Source organism: Dipodomys spectabilis, unplaced genomic scaffold (genome assembly GCF_019054845.1).
Source record: "Dipodomys spectabilis isolate Male_0828 unplaced genomic scaffold, ASM1905484v1 ptg000006l, whole genome shotgun sequence".
Taxonomy (NCBI): Eukaryota; Metazoa; Chordata; class Mammalia; order Rodentia; family Heteromyidae; genus Dipodomys; species Dipodomys spectabilis.
In genome coordinates this window covers 15,688,440-15,707,669 of record NW_024870683.1, presented here as the reverse complement: position 1 = coordinate 15,707,669, position 19,230 = coordinate 15,688,440, and the positions used below count along the sequence as shown (strand labels likewise).

Genomic DNA, 19,230 nt, shown 5'->3' with positions numbered 1-19,230 from the left:
ACTGGGTACAAATCTTAGCTCTCTAAGAACTAAGTTAGTTCCCTGATCTCTCTGAGGATGCCAGGTATTTCCGTCTTCCCTGGCCTAACTCATATGTTCTGCTGTCCCTTCATCTCATGGGGGAGGAACTGTCTTCCTTTCCACATCTCAAGTAGTCTGCTTTGTAGGCGTCAGGATAGGTCTATGGGCCCAGACTCATTGGTCCTACCTTAAATTTTGACACTGCTACTTGCCAGCTCTGTAGACACCAGTGAGCCGCTTATCCTCACTACCTTTCAATTTGCTCATCTGTAACACAGAGATCCTAATTCCCTTTAGAGAGATTCTATATGTCAAATGCTTGGCTTTCTAGGCATTTAACACTAGGTAGCTGTTACCATTATTTTTCCTCTCCACATCAGGCCTTCCCAGGCACCCTTGTGTGACTCTTTTTCCCCTTTGTATTTCTGAGACTTTAGAACTATTCTCATTCCAACTTCCCTTTGTTTGTGTGTGTGTGTTTGTTTTGGAGGTACTGAGGTTTGCACTCAGGGCTGTGCACTTGGTCAGCAAGTGAGCCAGGCTTCCCCTCTTTTTTGCATTTACTTTGTTTTCAAATAAAGTCTCAAAATTGTTTGCTCTGGCTATCCTCAGAGAGCGGTCCTCCTACTTTCCGCCTCTTGTGGTGCTGGGATTACAGGTTTGAACCACCATACTGGGCCCCTCTTTTCACTGATAGGCGTGGCTTTTCTGAAACTCATCACTAGTCAGAGTGCTGCCCTTTGTTGAAGAAGATCCAAATCTTCACTCATTGCTCCTTGCTCCTACCTGACTAAAAGCCAGACTCAAACAAAAGCCATGGAACCCTTGAAAGTCTTAGGCACTCATTATAGACAGATGCTCACTATAGGAAGGAAGAATAACTCTTCCCTGGAGGGGCTGGTGCTTGATTCCATGAGATGATCTAACTCCACACTTGGAAAGCAGTGTGCTACCTAGGAAGCAGCAGTCAGGGGACACCAGCCTGACTGGAAATTGGACCAAAAAGCTCTGCTAGAAGAGACACAATTCAAGCGCCTGTGCATAGACAGCCTGAAAGGAAAAACCTAGGAAGGATGGAATCACAGGTTTCGAATCTCCCTGGGGGTTGTTTTGCCAAAGAAGGAGACAACTTATTCTCTCGCATCTCAGAAGTAGAATTAGACTCAAGCGGTAGAAGCTACAGGAAGATAGATTTCACTGGGCAAAATGTCTAACATTGTAACAAAGCCCCAGAGAACAGGAATAGATTGTATGATGGTAAGATCACATCACAGTAGGTATTTAAACAGAGGCTGGGCATTTCCTTAGCAAAGCTGCACGGAGAGATTCAGGCACTGGAAGGGGGCCAGGTGGAAATAACATCTTTTCTATAGTGGGGGTTGTACCCAAGGCCTCCTGCCTGCTAGAAAAGCTTTCTACCATTTGAAGTATACTCTTAGCCCATATGATTTTATTATATTTTTGAAACAGAGTCTTGATAACTTTACCTGGACTGACCTGGAAGTCACAGTCTTCCTCCCTCCTTACCTCCTGAGTAGGTGAGATTACAAACCTGTACCACCACATTGGGCTGGAGATACCTTTGAACAACATTCCGAAACCTCAAATTCCATCATTCCCTAAATGACAGGCTAATAATCACCCATTCCCTTTCAGACTCAACTTTGCAATTGAACTCATCATTGGAAAGCACTTTGAATTTCTCCTCCTACCCTCAATCCCATAATGATCCACTGCAAGAAACCCTGCTGCTCCCTGGGAAAGAGGACCAGTTAAATGCTAGCCATTATGATGCTGCTGTGTCACAATACCTTCTTTGGGCCAGATGACCTGTTTCATGCAGGGACTTTGGACACAGAGATGAATAAAGTCTGGAAGTCTCCAGTGTTTATAACAGCCCTGGGCATGCTTCTGTACTCTTCATGCTTTATGCTTAGAGCATGACCATGAACTGTTAAATTTATCTGCTTGCTGATCTCATGAAAGGAAATCTCTCTGGAAAGATGGCCCACAATCAAATCTCTACAACAAAGAACAAGCTCTGATTCCTGAGGGTTTTACTGTTCATGATTTTTTTAAAAAAAATTATAAACCAACAACATTGTTGTTGTCCTCTAAGCTCAGGTTGATCTTAGGAAGATAAAAATCCATAGTTAATAACTGCACTCCTTAGTTAGATACCCAGATTCTGATGCTTGATTGAATCCAAACCCCTAGTTTACCACTTACCATTGATTCTATCTATGGCTTTGGGAAATTTCTTACCTGCTTTGTAGCTCACTTTTCTCTTTTATAAAATGAATGAATGAGCAGTATCCACCTGGTGGAATGTAAATGCTTGGAACATAAATGACTTAGCATATGTAAAGTGGTTAAGATAATCCTGATAGACATAAAATACACAATGTGTGGTGGATATCTGTTACTATTTCCCCAAGTAAAACATTTGTTTAAATACAGTACTGGGAAACAACAGTGTCCGTCTGCCTTTTGACACTTTAGCATGTCCCTGTCATGCTAAGATGGTACCAGATTGACACTTGGTAGGTAAATAAGCCTCTTGAAATCCCTCCCTCATCCTGAAGGTCAGTCTGACTTTTCCAAGTCAGTTAGATGGAGAAAGTTGACAGGACAAGCTGGAGGGGTGGGATAAAGGGTATGATATTCTTTGGTTTAAAAAAAATGTAGCGCAAAAAAAAAAAAAAAAGCCGGAAGTGGCGCTGTGGCTCAAGTGGTAGAGTGCTAGCCTTGAGCTGAAGAGCTGAGGGACAGTGCCCAAGCCCCACGACCAGACCCAAAAAAAAAAAAAAATGTAGCGCATATCATTCCTTCTTGATCTAACAGCTGGCAGGAAGGGAAGACAGGATCCTTTAAGCCAAAGAAACAGCCTGAGCCAATATAGGAAATAATGAGAAGAACAATTTCAAAGACTTCAAGTAGTATATGAAATAAATGGAATGGGGAGAAAAACCATCCATGAACAAGAACAAATACTGGGAATACATTTAGAAAACTTTAGGAGATGTAGGAGATGAAAACATGAAAAATTATCTTGATGAAAAAATGCACTGGAAAGTGGGCAAAAGTTTATGGTACTCCAAGTTAAAAATAGCCAGGCACCAGTGGTTCATGCCTGTGATCCTAGCTACTCAAGAGGGTAAGCTCTGAGGATCACAGTTCAAAGTCAGCTCAAGCAGGAAAGTCCTTGAGGTTCTTCTATCTCCAGTAACTACCAAAAAAGCCAGAAGTAGAGCTGATGGAAAATGACCTTTCCCCCTGACAGCCATATCTTAGAGCTGTCCTTGCTGCCTACCCCCCCCCCCCCCCCCGCATCAGCTCCCCTCCCTTTACCCCTAAACAAAACTTGTGGTCTTGGAAGGGATCACTTACCTACCCTACCTCTGTCTCACCCTGCTTCCCTCTGCCCCACCTGACTTCACTCTTTCTGCCTAATAGTTAAAGAGACCCTAGTTTGCAAATGGGGTATGTGTGCCATTTTCCCTTCGGCCATGCTGAAGGAGACTTGGTTGTCCTTCCCAGGCTTTCTTCCCAAAGAAAGCCTGTTGGGTCTGTTGAGTTTCTCTTTCTTTCTTTCTTTCTTTTCTTTCTCTCGCTCTCTCTTTCTTTCTTTCTTTCTTTTTTGGTTGTGGGACCTGAACTCTGGGCCTGGGCACTGTCCCTTAGCTCTTCAGCTCAAGGCTAGCACGCTACCACTTGAGCCACAGTGCCACTTCCAGCTTTTTCTGTTTATGTGGTGCTGAGGAATTGAACCCAGGGCCTCATGCATGCAAGGCAAGCACTCTACTACTGAGCCACCTTCCCAGCCCTCACTCTTTCTTCTCTTTTACTTTTCTTTCTTTCTATCCTTCCTTCCTTCTTTCTTTCTTTTTTCTTTCTTTTTCCAGTCTTGGGACTTGAACTTAGGGCCTGGTCACTGTCCCTGAGCTTCTTTTGCTCAAGGCTAGCACTCTACCACTGGAGCCACAGAGCCACTTCTGGCTTTTTCTGTTTAAGTTTTACTGGGGACTTGAACCTGGGACTTCATGCATGCTAGGCAAGCACTCTACCACCAAGCCACATTCCCGGCCCTCTTTTCTTTTTCTTTTTTTTTTTTTTTAAATAAGTTTTTTTATTGTGAAAATACTGTACAGAGGGAATATAATCACATGAGCAAGGTAATGAGTACATTTCTTATCAAGCATTGTTGCCTCCTCCTTTGTTTTTCCCTTACCATCCCTTTCCTCCCAACTCCACAACTACACTCCCCCCTCCTCTCTTTTACTTTTCTTACAGAGCTATGGCTCCAGTGATAGAGCACTAGCCTTGAGCAAAAGAAGCTCAGGGACAGCACCTCAACCAGTCTTGTATTCAAACCCTAGGACTGACAAAAACACTACATTTTCTTTTTCTAAATATAACTGGATAACATTAATTTAAAAAATTAACTAAGACATTTAGAATTTTTTTCTTTTGGCTCAGATAAAGTGGTATTAAGTGTAAAGTCCTAGCTTCCTATTATCAGATCCAACACTGCTGTGGTTTGAATTATGTAATGCTCTCCACCTCCAATTACTTGAAAATCCTACCCCACAACAAGATGGTATCCTAAGCTTGGCCTTTGGGAAGTGATTAGGTCATAAGGTGTTTATAAAAGGAATGGAATAAAAAAGAATTCCAGAGGTATCCTTGCCTTTCCAACATGTAAGGATACAATGAGAAAGTGCTCTTCTTAAACCTGAGAGCAGATTCATCCTGATCACACACTGCATCTGCTCGCAGCCCCTTGAGGTTGAACTTTCCAGTATCTACCTCTGTGAGAAATAAGTCTCTGTTATTTACATGAAACATACTCTGTGGCATTTTGTTACAGCACCCCCCCCCCAAGAGACTGAGACAAACATGTACAAGTATTAAATATTTACTTTTCTGTTTTCATCAAAGTAATCCAAGACAAACAAATTGACTTTGAAATACAAATTTTAAATTGGCATGATCTCCTCATGGTTTTAAAAGAAGAAGGAAAAAGACAGAGGGAGAGAGGGGAGGGAGGAAGAGAGAAAGAGAAAGAGAGAGAGAGAGATCAGTAGAAGTGAAATTATTGTTTGAATGTCAGGCCAAGGTGCTAGTGTTTGAGCATGTTGGGTTATGGGAAGTCATCTTTATGTTTATGAAGAAAGAGTTATTTTGTGGCACAGTTTGTCAGGTAGGCTAGGGAGGAGGTAAGTGGGAGGAGAATAAGGTTAGGAGTTGACTGGGGACCCAGAATCCCTGATGGCTCTCTTCTATTGTCTAACCGACCTTGCCCTGGTTAGATTCCCCACCCCTATACTCATTCTCTAGCACCACCATTAGAATAGTGGATTATCAGAGTATTATCCAATGGAAAAATAATAAATTTGTCATCTAAATTGGATGTCAATGAACTTTTTCTGGTCAATATTTTAGGTGTGGAAGACCATGTGGTCTCTGTTACAATTATGCAACTCTACCATTATAAGAAGAAATCAGCTGTCAACAAGGTATAAAAGATTGTGTGTGGTTGTGTTCTTATAAAACTTTATTTCAAAACAAAAACAAAAAACAAAAAAAGGAGGGGGTCAAATTTGACTCACAGGCCATACAAGAACATTAAATGTTATTTTGCTTTAAAAATAATTCTGTGATTCTTCTGTGCCTCCAAAGTCTCCCTAATCCTCCCTCCCGGCCAGTGTCATGCACACCCCATGCAGTGATACCTGCCATGATATTATAGGGTATGTAATTATTTCTGCAGCAATAACGAGCAAAGCACAATGTTATCGTGAAGTGGATTTGGAGTTAGAATAACTTTAAATTCTTATTCTGTCAATCTTTATTTTGTGTGATCTTACCTATAACATACAACCTCTCTGAGTCTCTTTCCTCATGGGCAAAATAGAACTATTAGGCACAAACTTACAGGCTGTTGTGAGGATTAAATGCACATAGAGAGGCAATCCTAATGCTTGGCATGGAACAGGCCCTCAATAAATAGTAGTTATTAACCCACATCAGCTCTATAAATAGCAGAGTCAGAGAGGACAAGCCCAAGCTGAAGGAAGAGAATTCCCTTGCCAAGGCCAGTTCTAGAATTAGATAGGAAGGGAGGGGTAGTTCTGAAACATACACAAAAGAGAAGAGAAGGGCAGAGAAAGAAGAGAAAGCAGCAGGAAGTTTGAAGACATTGCTTCAAAGCAGATTATTATCAAATGCTTCGGATGGATTAATCATTTATTAGACAGTCCCAAGGAAAATCCCCTTGGCTGTTGGTAGCTGGGAAACCTTGGCGCATGCTTCCATTGTAGAAATAAGACCGGTGGGGGCTTCCTCAAAAGTTCAACAGCTGGTGAATGGGAGCCTCTTGCATGAACAGCCTCCTCTCAGTCCACTCTTCTGGGCTCAGGGGAGGACCAGTCATCTTTTCTTCAGCTGAAAAAATACACACAAGAGAATGAATGCTGCTCTCCTAATAGAGAAAACACAATGAGGAGCAATCAGTAGCCAGTAATGATGTTGGATTGCAAGGACACACACAAACACACACACACGAAGAACAGCAAATAAAAAAAAATCTGAAAGCTGCGCACTGGTGGCTCATGTCTGTAATCCTAGTTACTCGGGAGGCTGAAATGGGAGAACTGTTGTTGGAAGCCAGCTTGGGCAGGAAAATCCAGGAAACTCAACTCAAGTTAAGAACCAAAACTCCCTAAGTAGACATGAGGCTCATGTAGTAGAGGGCTAGCCTTAAAAGGAAAAAGCTAAAAGACTGTTTCTAGGTCTTGAGTTCAAGCTCCACTTTTGGCAGGGATATCTGAGTGAGCCTAGGTTCAAATCTTGATTTTACCACTTATAACTATGTGTTCTTTTATTCAATTCTTTTTAAAATACTTTTTTTATTGTAAAAATACTGTACAGAGGGGTTACAGTTACATGAGCAAGGTCATGAGTACATTTCCTATCAAGCATTGTTGCCTCCTCCTTTGTTTTTCCCCTACCATCCCTTCCCTCCCACCTCTACAACTTCACTCCCTCCTCCCCATCTCCCCGCCTCAATTGTAAAGTTCATTTTTCAACATAGTGTCTTGCACATCTCATTGTTACAATGGGTCAACCTGCATCCCTATTTAAGCATTTTGTTTTTTCCCCTTCCCCTCCCCAAGTTAGAGAAGTGTATGTACAAGATGCAGGGCACCAACATCAAAATATGGAACGTTTCACAAATTTGCATGTCATCCTTGTACAGGGACCGGGCTAATCTCTGTATCGTTCCAATTTTATGTATGTGCTGCCCAACCAAGCACTAACTATGTGTTCTTGGGCAAGGTATTTAACTTCTGTGCCTTTTTCCAAGCACAAGACAAAAACTGTCATGTGCATTCCTTTAAGATTGTATAAAATGCATTAATAAATAAAATTTAGAATGGTATCAGTAATAAATGATAGATTTCCATTTGCCATTTTTAGTATCAATATTATTTTATGACAAGCAGGTTTTTAGAGTAACTGGAATGAATCAAACTACCTTAATGAATGAGCTTCTAAGCTAATTAAGCAATCTGATTCTCAAAAGTACTGAAGGTGAGATATAAATGAACTTAAGAGTTTTCATTCTTATAATTCTATTTATTAGCTAAACAGGTCAGACCAGGATAATAGATATTCTACAGTGACTGAGTAAAATACTAAAGATATTAATATTGTCATTCAAAGGAAGTCTTTATCCTTAGGAATACACTTTGAAGTATTTAGGACCAAAGTATTATGATGTATGCATTATTCTCAAATTGTTAGAAATGGTAGATGTACCTATGTGTGTAGATCATATACAGAAATAATACAGATATGATAAATGTCTCACAGCAGGATAAAAAAATGTAACACGTGTTCAACAATTTTTTTAAAAAACCAATTATCTAGTTAAGAGTAAGAGAGAAGCATAGACCTAGTTTGACCTTCCAGCACATCTAAGGCCACTGTAGAATAAGCAGAGGTGACAAGATATTCAATCTGACCCTAAAATGCCAGGAGAACTTGGACTTGGCACAAGGGGACAGGAAGTAATTCTACAACTCAATTATTTGATAGTATCAGGCAGGGATGTCTTCTGAGCACACCTGTCTCCACATTAGTCTCCACTTAAAACAGGTCCTTAAAATAGGTTGCATATGGCACCAAAACCAACCAAACAAAACAACCACAAGACCAAAACCAAAACCAAAAACAATATTGCTTGAAATTCTTACTAGAACTTTCAGGCTAGAGTTTTAGTCTTGAGATTTTACTTGCATGTTCCAATGATTACCTCTTCTCTGGCCCTCCTGTCCCCCCTGACTTCCTCTTAACTTCAATCCATTTGGCAAGCTGCAGAGAGAATAAATCTAAGCTGCTACTTGCACACTATTGGTTCCTCATTAAGAAATTACAAAGCCTTCCTGTTTTCCACAGCATCTTATCTAAACTTCCATGTTTTATGAGTTTTACATATTTCAACTCACAGTTCCAATCTCATTATTTTTTCCCCTACCACTGAAAATAACAGACCTATAATTAGCCCGACATCTGATTCTGGCTGATGCTGCTTATGCTCATGTGGCAAGGACATCAGGCTCATGCTGAAGTTGTGATTCCTCTGAGACTGAGGTAAAAGTGCTTCACTTGTAATTTAAGCAGTGCATTTTCATGATAGAATAGTTTTAGACCTATAGAAAAATTGCAAAGCTAATATGAAGAATCCCCATCTGCTCCACTCCTACTTTTCCCTGTTATTAGCATTTTTACATCACTACTGTCCATTTGTCACAGCCAACGAACAAACATTGGCAGACAGCTATTAACTAAACTCCATTTATTCAGATCTATTAATTTTTCCCTAAGGGCCTTTTCTGTCTCAGGATTGTTTGCCATTACAAATAAATCCTTCCATGAGCATTCTGGAGCATGTCTTTTGGTGAACATGTGTGTGCATTTATATTGGGAACATGCTCAGGAGGGGACATATTCTTATTTCTATTCTGAACATATATTTATCTTCACCTTTAATCAATAAGTCCACATAGATTCCCAGTGTGCTTATATGGGGTTGCTCTACCACCTAGCTAGCTAACACTTTTAATTTTAGCCATTCTGGTGAATGGGTAGTGGTATTTGATTATGGTTTTAATTTGTATGCCTCTGATGACTGACTATATAGAGCATTAATGTATATGCTAGTTTGTGAATAGCATTTTGTGAATAGTTGGACATCTTTTTATTATTAATTTTCATAAATATTTTTTGGTGAGGTGTCTTTTATCAAATATATATTTTGCAAGTATCTTTTTTCCAGACTGTGTCTTAGCTTTTCTGTTTTTTAATGGTGTCTTCCAATAAACAGAGCTTAATTTTTTATAATCAAATGGAAGTCTTGGTCTGAAACAACTTTAAGAGGAAGCTTCCATTTAGAAGTTTAAGCTGCTTTCCTGACCTTACTTTAATATCCTATAATAGAACTTGTGCTGAGCAGAAAGTTGTCTTTGTTCTGGGGTTGAAGGTTAGGCCTCCTGTGTCAGCTGTCATCTAGATTGGACATTACTAGACATAAACTATACCATGCTATTCTAAGACCTCTGTTTCCAGTAAACAGGAAGAGAGAGATCAACCTCAGATGCTATGGCAGGCCATATTGCAGCAAAGCTTTGTTCTCTAAAGACAGAAGGATAATTTCCAGGTTATGCAATCATTGTTTTGATATCCTTCTTTTACAACGTGCTTGTTAATAATTTAGTGTCATTTGGGATATGCTTAATACAATATTGTACATGTATTCCTTCAACTAAACAGAAGGACAAAACATTATATTATACTCAAATAATAAAGTTTTAGATTTTTGGCATCAAGATTGTACTACGTAGTAAATACATGCTTCAAAGCAAAAAATAAAAAAAAATTAGTTTTATTACCTTTAACCAGGAATGGCTTGGAGAAATAGTTGGCTTACTAGCTAATTATTGACAAAACGACAACTGTAAATCAACCGGTCAGATACTAGAACTACCATTTCATTATTTATTCAACGTCTAAAAACCCAGTAATTTTGTATAGTTAACCAATTGTCTTTTATAACTTTGGTGCAAAGAGTTTACACTGGATGTATATATGCGTGAGGATAGATATCTTCAAATACAAGCTATATTATTAGACAAACAAAGAATGAGGGTTCTACAAATACTTCTCAGGTAGATTTAAGTGGGTAGAAATGAGTGTATGAAGCTACACCTGGTGTAAAAGCTATTAGGTTTTTCAATTCTTTTAGTCAAGCTATATGGACTACAATTTGGGCTTTATTTGTCCACTTGTTCCTTTGGAGGTAATCAGTGTTCTATTTTCTGTTAAAATACATACCTTTCCTATGATCCTCACATTTCAGAGGAGGATGAGGATTTCCTAAATGCCAGCTGACAGGGAAAAAGAATAGCCAGCACACAACTATACTCAGGGTACTTGTGAGAGAACAAAATGTCCTTGTGCTACCAAGGCACAACAAAAATGCAGTGAAGACAGACAAAGCAATGCAATAGAATTGTGAATCTAGAAATAAATCCATTCATCTATGGTCCATTGATTTTTGACCTTGATAAGAGTGGCAAAACCATTTAATGGGAGAAAGAATAGTCCTCTAGCTGACAGGAGTGGATCATATTTGCAATCCTAGCTACTTTGGAGACAGAGATTGTGGAATAATAGCTTGATGCCAGCCAGAGCATGAAAGTTCATGAGATTCCATCTCATGAACTCAAGCAATGGCCAGGTACAAGTGAATGCACCTGTCATCCTCTGTGACATGGGAAGGCACAAGTTGGCAAATCACAGCCCATGGCCTGGGCATAAAGCAAGACCCTACCTTGAAGATAACCAATGGAAAAATGGGCTGGTAGTATGGTTCAAGTGGTAGAGTCTGTCTATTAGCGCAGAACCTTGAGCTCAATCTCCAGTACCACAAAAGGATGATACAGCAAGTGGATATTTACATATACCCTATACACAAAATTAACTCATCTAGAGCAAAAGTTAAATGCATGGGTTAAACCAATAAACTCTCCAAAGAAAGTTTAGGTCCAAACCTTCACAGCCTTGGATTGGATTGGAGATTTCCTGGGTAAGACAATGAAAGTATGAGTAAAACATGATAGAGTGATCAAGTCCCTTCATCAAAAATATAAATGCTTATGATTCAAAGAACACTATAAAGACCAAAATGATAACCTAAAGAATGAGAGAAAATGTATGTGAATTATGTATTTGATAAGGGTCAGAGTAGCTAATGAAGACTTACAGCCAATGGGAAAAGTTTTTGAATAGACATTTTTCCAAAGAACTATACTAACATTCAGTAAACATATGACCAGGTACAGATACCATTAGTTATTAGGAAAATACAAAAAAAAAAGCCACAATGAAATACTACTTTAGAATAATAAGGTTTCTGGAGTAGAAATGATGGACAGGGAGAAATTAGAATCCTAATGCACTGCTGGTGGGAATGTAAAATAGTGTAGCTACTGTATAAAATTTGGCAGTTTTTCACAAAGTTAAAACATAGAATTACTATATGGCTTAGTAATTCTACTTCTAGATATATATATATATATATATATATATGTATGTATATATATATATACACAAGAGAACAGAATGAATGTGTCCTCACAAAAGCCTGCATGTGAATGTTCACAGCAGTATCATTCATAACAGTGAAAAGGTATAAGCCACCTAAATCCCCATCAACTAATGAAAGGATAAATAAAGCGTGGTACATCATATAATAGAATATTATTAAACCATAAAAAGGAATGAAAACACTGGTACATGCCATTTTATTAGTCTGTTTGTCTCGGCAATAAATAGATTGTGCTCACTTTAATAAGGGGTTTCTTTGTGGTCTTGGAGGCCCATGGTTGAAGGATCACATCCAGTGGTGACTTCCTGTCAAGAGTCAGGAGAGAGACAGAGTGTGCGTATACATTGTGTCTCCTTTGATGCCTCTCTCTCTTCTTGTGAGATGGCTGATATTCAATCATGGATATTGCATGCTGACAAATTTATTTAACTCTAATCACATCTCAAAGGCTTTAACCTAAACGTCTTAGTCAGACTTTCCATCTCCTTAATTCCCTCACTGTGAGGATTAAGTTTCAATACATGAATTCTTGGTGGGGACCAGCTCAAATCACACTCAAACCATGACAGCCACACCAGGGTTGAAGCTTGAAAATGTGCTAAATAGAAGTAAGACAAACATATTGTCATAATATATAATTCTATTTACATGAAATATCCAGAAGAGACAAATCCATAGAGAAATAAGGAAGACTAGGTATTGCCAGGTGCTAGGAGATGGTCATTGGCAAGAACTGGTAAGTGGCACTGGGTTTTTCTTGGGCGGTGAGGAAAATACTCAGAGTTTGTGCTCAGAGTTACTCAGACTGGTGAATACACCCAAACCCATGAACCTTCACTTCACAATGGTAGGGATTTTTTGTTGTTGTTTTTGTTTTTGTCAGTTGTGGGGCCTGAACTCTGGGCTTGGGCACTGTCCCTCAGCTCTTCAGCTCAAGGCTAGCACTCTACCACTTGAGCCACAGCGCCACTTCTGGCTTTTTCTGCTTATGTGGTACTGAAGAATAAAGCCTAGGGCCTTACACATGTGAAGGCAAGCGCTCTACCACTGAGCCACCTTCCCAGCCCCAAATTGGTATGCTTTATGATATGTGAATTATATCTCAATTTTAAAAAGAGAAAGAAAATAGGAAAAACTTTAGTAAGAAATAGTTGAGCCTCGCCAGACAAGAATTGTCTAACATGCTAGAGATACCACAATATACACAAAATGAGGAGAGTATTAGAGTTCCAAAAGAGAAGAATCATTCTCAAAATTGTTTTTCCAATTCATAAAGCTTAGTTTTCTAATTAGAATTACAATAGGTACATACCTTTTTTGATAGATAACAGATAGTCAATAGGTAATTCCATATGTCAAAGGGGAGTAATTGTTATGTAAGAAATTGAAGGCCATTCACTGGGTAAAGGAAGGAAATGGTGGAGTTGCTACTCTCTATCGGTCATTTAAGGAACAAGTGCACTTAGATCTGAAGTAAGTGAGAGTGTAAGACCGGAAGCAAGTCCAAAGGCTCTGAGATATCCTGACATGAATAAAAAACAGCAGGGTCCAGGCGCTCACCCTGCTAGCAAAGGGAACAGTGATGGTTGGATGGGTGGGAAGTAGCTTATGGAAGGACTTGGAATTTTGTTCTATGTGGGATGGAAGAGCACTGGAGAATTTTGATTAGGGGAATGGTAAGACTTGTTTTGGATTTTAAAGATCTTATTGATTCCTCTCTGGGAATAACCCAGGCAGACAAGTTGGAAAGAAGACAAATTAGGAAACAATTGCATTTTTAGACACAGGGAATAGAGGGCAGCGGCACAGGAGGGCGTGAGAAGTGATTGGCTCAGAGATTTTGGTGGGAGCAGAGTTTACAAGTCTTACTGAGGGGCTGAATGGGGAGTGAGAGAGAGAAAGAAAGAAATGATCAAACATGATGTTTTGGTTTTCATTGCCAGCAGTCGCAAATTTCAAAGAGAAAGTTCAGGGGACAACTTTGACAGATCTTAAAATGCAATCTAGGGAATTATAGCAAATAAAACGGATGCAAGAAAGGATAGGGACCAAGGAAAAGAGCTATACCTTCAACCATCCTGACAAATCCTCTTTTCCTGTGCAGACTTAAGTGCTGATTTTTAAAAATTATTTGCAATAAGCTCAGATGATGGTGAGCCTGGAAATTCATTGTGACAGGGGCTTTCTTTCCAATGGACACTTAAGGCAAAGCCCTCCAGTCTCTCTAAGCTTTGGGACCATCAGGTCTCCATTCCCTTTTAGATCTTCCCCTAAACTGGGATAAGAATTGTGTGTCCTGTATGTGGAACTGAACCATTTAATTGTGAGTGAGTCAAGCTAAAGCCCATTGTGAAGATGTGAATGTGTTGTTGTATTTTAAATTATATACTACAGATTTGAAGTTAGTGCTTTCTATATCATTCAAGATTATGAGGATTGCCAGGTGCCAGTAGCTCATGCTTCTAATCCTAGCTATTCAGAAGGCTGAGATCTGAAGATCATGGTTTGAAGGCAGCAGAGCAGGAAGTCTGTAGAATTCTTATCTCTAATTAACCACAAAAAAACAACAAACAAACCAGAAGTGGACCTGTGGCTCAATTGGTAGAGCATTATTCTTGAGGCCAAAAACTCAAAGACAGCACTCAAGCCCTGAGTTAAAGCCCTAGGACCAGCACTAAAACAATAAAAAAAAAAAAAAAAAAAGAGAGAGAATTTATGGGTTGGAGATGTGGCTCAAGTGACGGAGCTCTTACCTAGTGGAAGAGCTGAGTTAAAATACAACTTATTGCTTACCCTCTACCTGAGAAAAAATAGAATATGAGGATTTATTAAAATTGAAATCAAGCCAGGCGCCTGTGGCTCATGCCTGTAATCCTAGATACGCAGGAGGCTGAGATCTGAGGATTGCAGTTCAAAGCCAGTCCAGTCAGGAAAGTCCATGAGACTCTTATCTCCAATTAACCACCAGAAAACAAGAAGTGGCACTGTGGCTCAAGTGGTAGAGTGCTCGCCTTGAGCTAAATTTGTTAGGAAATGAAAAGGCATAGAAAAAATTATATTAAGTGAAGTAAGCCAGGCCCAAAGAAACATAAGTCCCATGGTTTCCCTTATTTGCAATATCTAGTATATGTCTGAGTCAAGCAGAAAAGGTCAGATAAGGTGATGTTAGGGAAATGAACCCTAAGATATGTATTCAAATGTTTTTTCTTTCATGTTATTGTTTCTAACACATTTATAAGATTATTTCTTTGTTGCTTTGTATGTCCCTCCCCCACAGTATAACCCCTGCTTTCACTGTATTTGATGTCAGTATAATTTGTGGAGGGGAAGGGGAAAAGCAAATCGTTTAAATAGGGATACAGGTGGACCCATTGCAACAATGAGATGTACAAGTCGTTATGTCGAAAATGAACTTTACAACTTTGGTGGGGGGGGAGGGGGGAAGGGGGGGAAGATTGGGTGGGAGAGGCAGGGGGAGGATGGGAAGGGATGGGAAGGGGAAACAAAGGAGGAGGCTACAATGCTTGATAAGAAATGTACTCATTACCTTGCCCATGTAATTGTAACCCCTCTGTACAGTATTTTCACAATAAAAAAAAGAAATGTACTCATTACCTTGCTCATGTAACTGTAACCCCTCTGTACAATATTTTCACAATAAAAACTTAATTTAAAAAAACTTAAAAAAAAGAACTCAGGGACAGTGTGCACACCTCTAGACTCTTACATTTAGTATGACTTAGAGAAAAGTAGACATATGTCACAGACAGACACAGACATACACAGACACACAGACACAGACACAGACACACACACACACACACACACACACACGAAATGTGCCAGAGATTAAAATTATTTTAGGGCTATGAGAATATGGTTATTTTTCTATATTTGTATATTTTGAGTTGTATTTTAAACTTTATTGTTGTACTTGATATTTTGTTACAAGTTAGTAAAACCATCTTTAACACACCCATTTATGTATTTATAGTCTATTTATCATCATGTTAGTTACTAATTTAAAAAATATAAATAGTTGTAGAGAGGGGTTTCAATTTAACACCTCATTTTATGAGTCCAATGCTTCTTGATCAATGTTACCCCTTTCATCATTTCCTCCCATGTCTTTGCTTATTTACTCATTGGTTTGCTTCCTTATCCATATATCTGTTTGACGGCTTGCGTAAGGAGACTGAGACTGAACTCTGGCTGTGGCAGATCTACTCGTGGGAAGTTACCAGTCTCCCCTTCCTTCTGGCTTGCTCCTCTGTACAATGTGAAGCCAGCCTGCTCTTCAAGGGCACATGGCTAACATGGATGCAGACTCAGCATTGTGACTCACTCTTCTTAGAAAAAACAAGTGTTCAAGAAATACCATCCAAGAGCAGGCAGTAACAATGAGATGTGCAAAACACTATGTTGAAAATGAACTTTACAACTTCGGTGTGGAGGTGGGGGTAGTAGTGGAGGTGGGAGGGAAGGGATGGTAGGGGTAAAGAAAGGAGGAGGCAACAATGCTCAATAGTAAATGTACTCATTACCTTGCTCATGTAACTGTAACCCCTCTGTACAGCATTTTTATTGTTTTTGGGGGGGAGGGGGTCCAGTCGTGGGGCCTCAACTCTGGGCCTGGGCGCTGTCCCTGCACTCTTCAGCTCAAGGCTAGTGCTCTACCACTTGAGCCACAGCACCACTTCCGGCTTTTTTCTTTTTGCTTATGTGGTGCTGAGGAATCGAACCCAGGGCCTCGTGCATGCAAGGCAAGCACTCTACCACTGAGCCACCTTCCCAGCCCCTGTACAGCATTTTTACAATAAAAAAGTACAAAAAATTTAAAAAAAATACCATTTGAGCCAGATGCTGGTGGCCCATGCCTGTGATCCCAGCTATTCAGGAGGCTGGGATCTGGGGATGGTGGTTCAAAGCCAGGACAGGCAGGAAAGTCCATGAGACTAATATCTCCAATTAACCACCAAAAAGCCAGAAGGGGAGCTGTGGCTCAACTGGTAAAGCACTAGCCTTAAGTAAAAATGCTCAGGCACTGTACACAGGTCCCGAGTTCAAACCCTAGTGCAAACAAACAACAAAAAATTTACTATTACTTGGTTATTGTTATTTTTAAAGGTGGAAACATATTTAGGAAGTTAAGAAGAACCAAGACTGAAAAACCTGTCAGCAGAAACCTTCCTATTGTCCCAGGCAGTGAAATTATTTAAATAAAATTTAAACAAGATCTGTAACATAACTCTATTCTTGTGACATAAAGAAAATATCAGTGATTATCAAAACCACACAAAATGCATGATATACAAATAATAAAGCAATGTATTAGTATACCTTATATAGTATCTAATAAAAGCCATACATTGGGTAACCCCTGGAAACTGCTCCATGCTACTTAATAACTCTGACACTGCCATCTTGTGGTATGAGAAATACATTACCTATCCCATGAAATTGGAGATTTCATTTTGAAGCAATTTATAAAGGGGAAATTATACAGTAACCTTAAAAAAATAACATGTGAGAAGACGTGCAAGTTTCTCAATCACAGGCCTTAAAAATAGAATTTTGTAGACAGTGACATCATAAGAAGTGTGCCAAATAACAACTACTTCCATCTTCTATAATGGCAGGGCAATCACATAGTTTCAAAATGATTTTTTTCTTTTTAGCTTTAAGTTAGTGTTATATTATTAGAAGTTTTGGGCTATTATATTCTTGGTACTGATTTTTTGTGTGTGTACCCAGGCTTGAACTTGGGGCCTGGGTGCTGTCCCTGAACTTACCTACTCAAGGTTAGAATTCTACCACTTGAGCCATGTCTCCACTTCCAGCTTTTCTGGTAGTTTAGTTATTATGTTTAGTTATTGGTTTACTTATTATGAAAAGCATCCCATTATTTCCTGAAATAATTTTGTTTGGCAAAAGTACAATTAAGGTACAATCTCCTTTCCTAGCCTATGAAGCTTGGTAAACACGTAAAATAAAAGTTGCTTTGAACATACTTTAGATCCTTTCAGTCCCAGCAGAGCAGAGCAATGTTTCAGGACCATCATTATCTCCCCTATCAGGCACCTGTAAGACCTTGCAGGTGTTGGTGGGCAGATACTTCCCTGAGAGCTATTGAGAAGAATTGAATACCTAGTACCATGTTTCTTTCCACATGTCTTTTAGACTAACACTAGAATTATTCAACATGTAACATGTGTGTGTGTGTGTGTGTGTGTGTGTGTGTGTGTGTGTGTGTGTGTGTGTGTGTGTTGGTATTGAGGCTTAAACTCAAGACCTGGAGCTTTTTCACTCAAGGCTGATGTTCTACCACTTGAGCCACAGCTCCACTTCTGGCCTTTTACTGATTAAAAACAAGAATCTCAGGGACTTTCCTGCTCAAGTTGGCCTTGAACCATGATCCTCATATCTTAGCCTCTAGAGTAGCCAGGATTACAGACGTGAGCTACTGGTGCTCAGGTAACTATTTTTTTTTTTAATGCTTGTCAAACTTTTGTGTTTCATTCTTATTTTCTTTGTCTTGCTCACTGATAGAAACTTTCCAGTCACAATTTGTCCAAAACCTTGGTATTTCCAGGATATCAAGACTAGGTAAGTGTTAACAGTAGACTATGTGCTATGGGGACTTCCCCCTCACAGGTCAAAGATTAACTTTGGACTGTTTCTTTCAGAGTAATGTCCATTGGGTTGTCAATATAGCTAATAAGTAAGAAAACACAGTCTGTTTGGTAATATCTGCATAAAGTAAGTTCTAGGACATGCTTAGGCAAGAGTGGCTAAGAGATCCTCTCCTGATTTGAGGCTGATTCAGCCAGCCACAAGCTTCCTATCTGTTCAGATGAGGCAAGCCCGGCCCATTGGCTCTGGGCCCCACATCCATGTTATGGTCCAGGTCTGTTGTACAAATATTGATGGAACTAGAGTCCTCTTGCACGTGTGTGGGGGTAGTGGGGGAGGGTAGGGACATGAGGACCAGTTAATGACTGTCAGACTCCATCCCTCAAAGAGCTAAAAATCTTTACAGAGATCAGGACAGAAGAGCTTAAGCCAAAAAAAGTGTCGTTAGTTAATTCACCTGTCCTAAAGGTACACCCCCAGGAAACACAGAACAACACAAACCACTGGCTGCTGACGGTTGCAGTGTGAAGGCTGCATGCTGACTGGTGTGTCGATGACTCATGGGTATCAAGAATAGGATGGAAAGAAGAAAGACAAGGAGCCAACATTCATAAAAGACTTGATGGCAGTTCAACACTGGTTTCAGGATTTTTTTTTGGCACATTATTTTCATGGAATCCTCACGAAAAGGTATTATTAGCTCCTTTTGTAAAGAAAGACGTGGTGGGCATCAGGGGCTCAGGCCTAGAATCCGAGCTACTCAGGAAGAGGGCAAGACACAAGACCTCGCCCATCCACATAAGGGCAGGTCTTGATCGTGTGCATGACCACAGCTGTGCACATATTACATCCTTCAGTTTCTGAAGAAGACCCAATATGGACACCTATGGGGGTTTCCTGGG

General features: G+C 39.7%; 1 protein-coding gene and 1 non-coding gene across 2 annotated transcripts in view; both read right to left on the bottom strand.

Moving 5' to 3' along the window:
- Positions 1-5,603: 5,603 nt before the first annotated feature.
- The window catches only part of Slc44a1 (solute carrier family 44 member 1), a 175,632-nt gene continuing 162,005 nt past the window's right edge, over positions 5,604-19,230 (bottom strand). Inside the window, exon 16 of the mRNA XM_042695035.1 lies at positions 5,604-6,468. Within this exon, the coding sequence (XP_042550969.1) occupies positions 6,454-6,468 (15 nt within the window). The 3' untranslated portion in view covers positions 5,604-6,453. The remainder of the gene's footprint in view (positions 6,469-19,230) is intronic.
- LOC122124342 lies at positions 7,238-7,340 on the bottom strand. Its single transcript, XR_006150522.1, has one exon. It is a non-coding gene; the product is annotated as a U6 spliceosomal RNA (small nuclear RNA).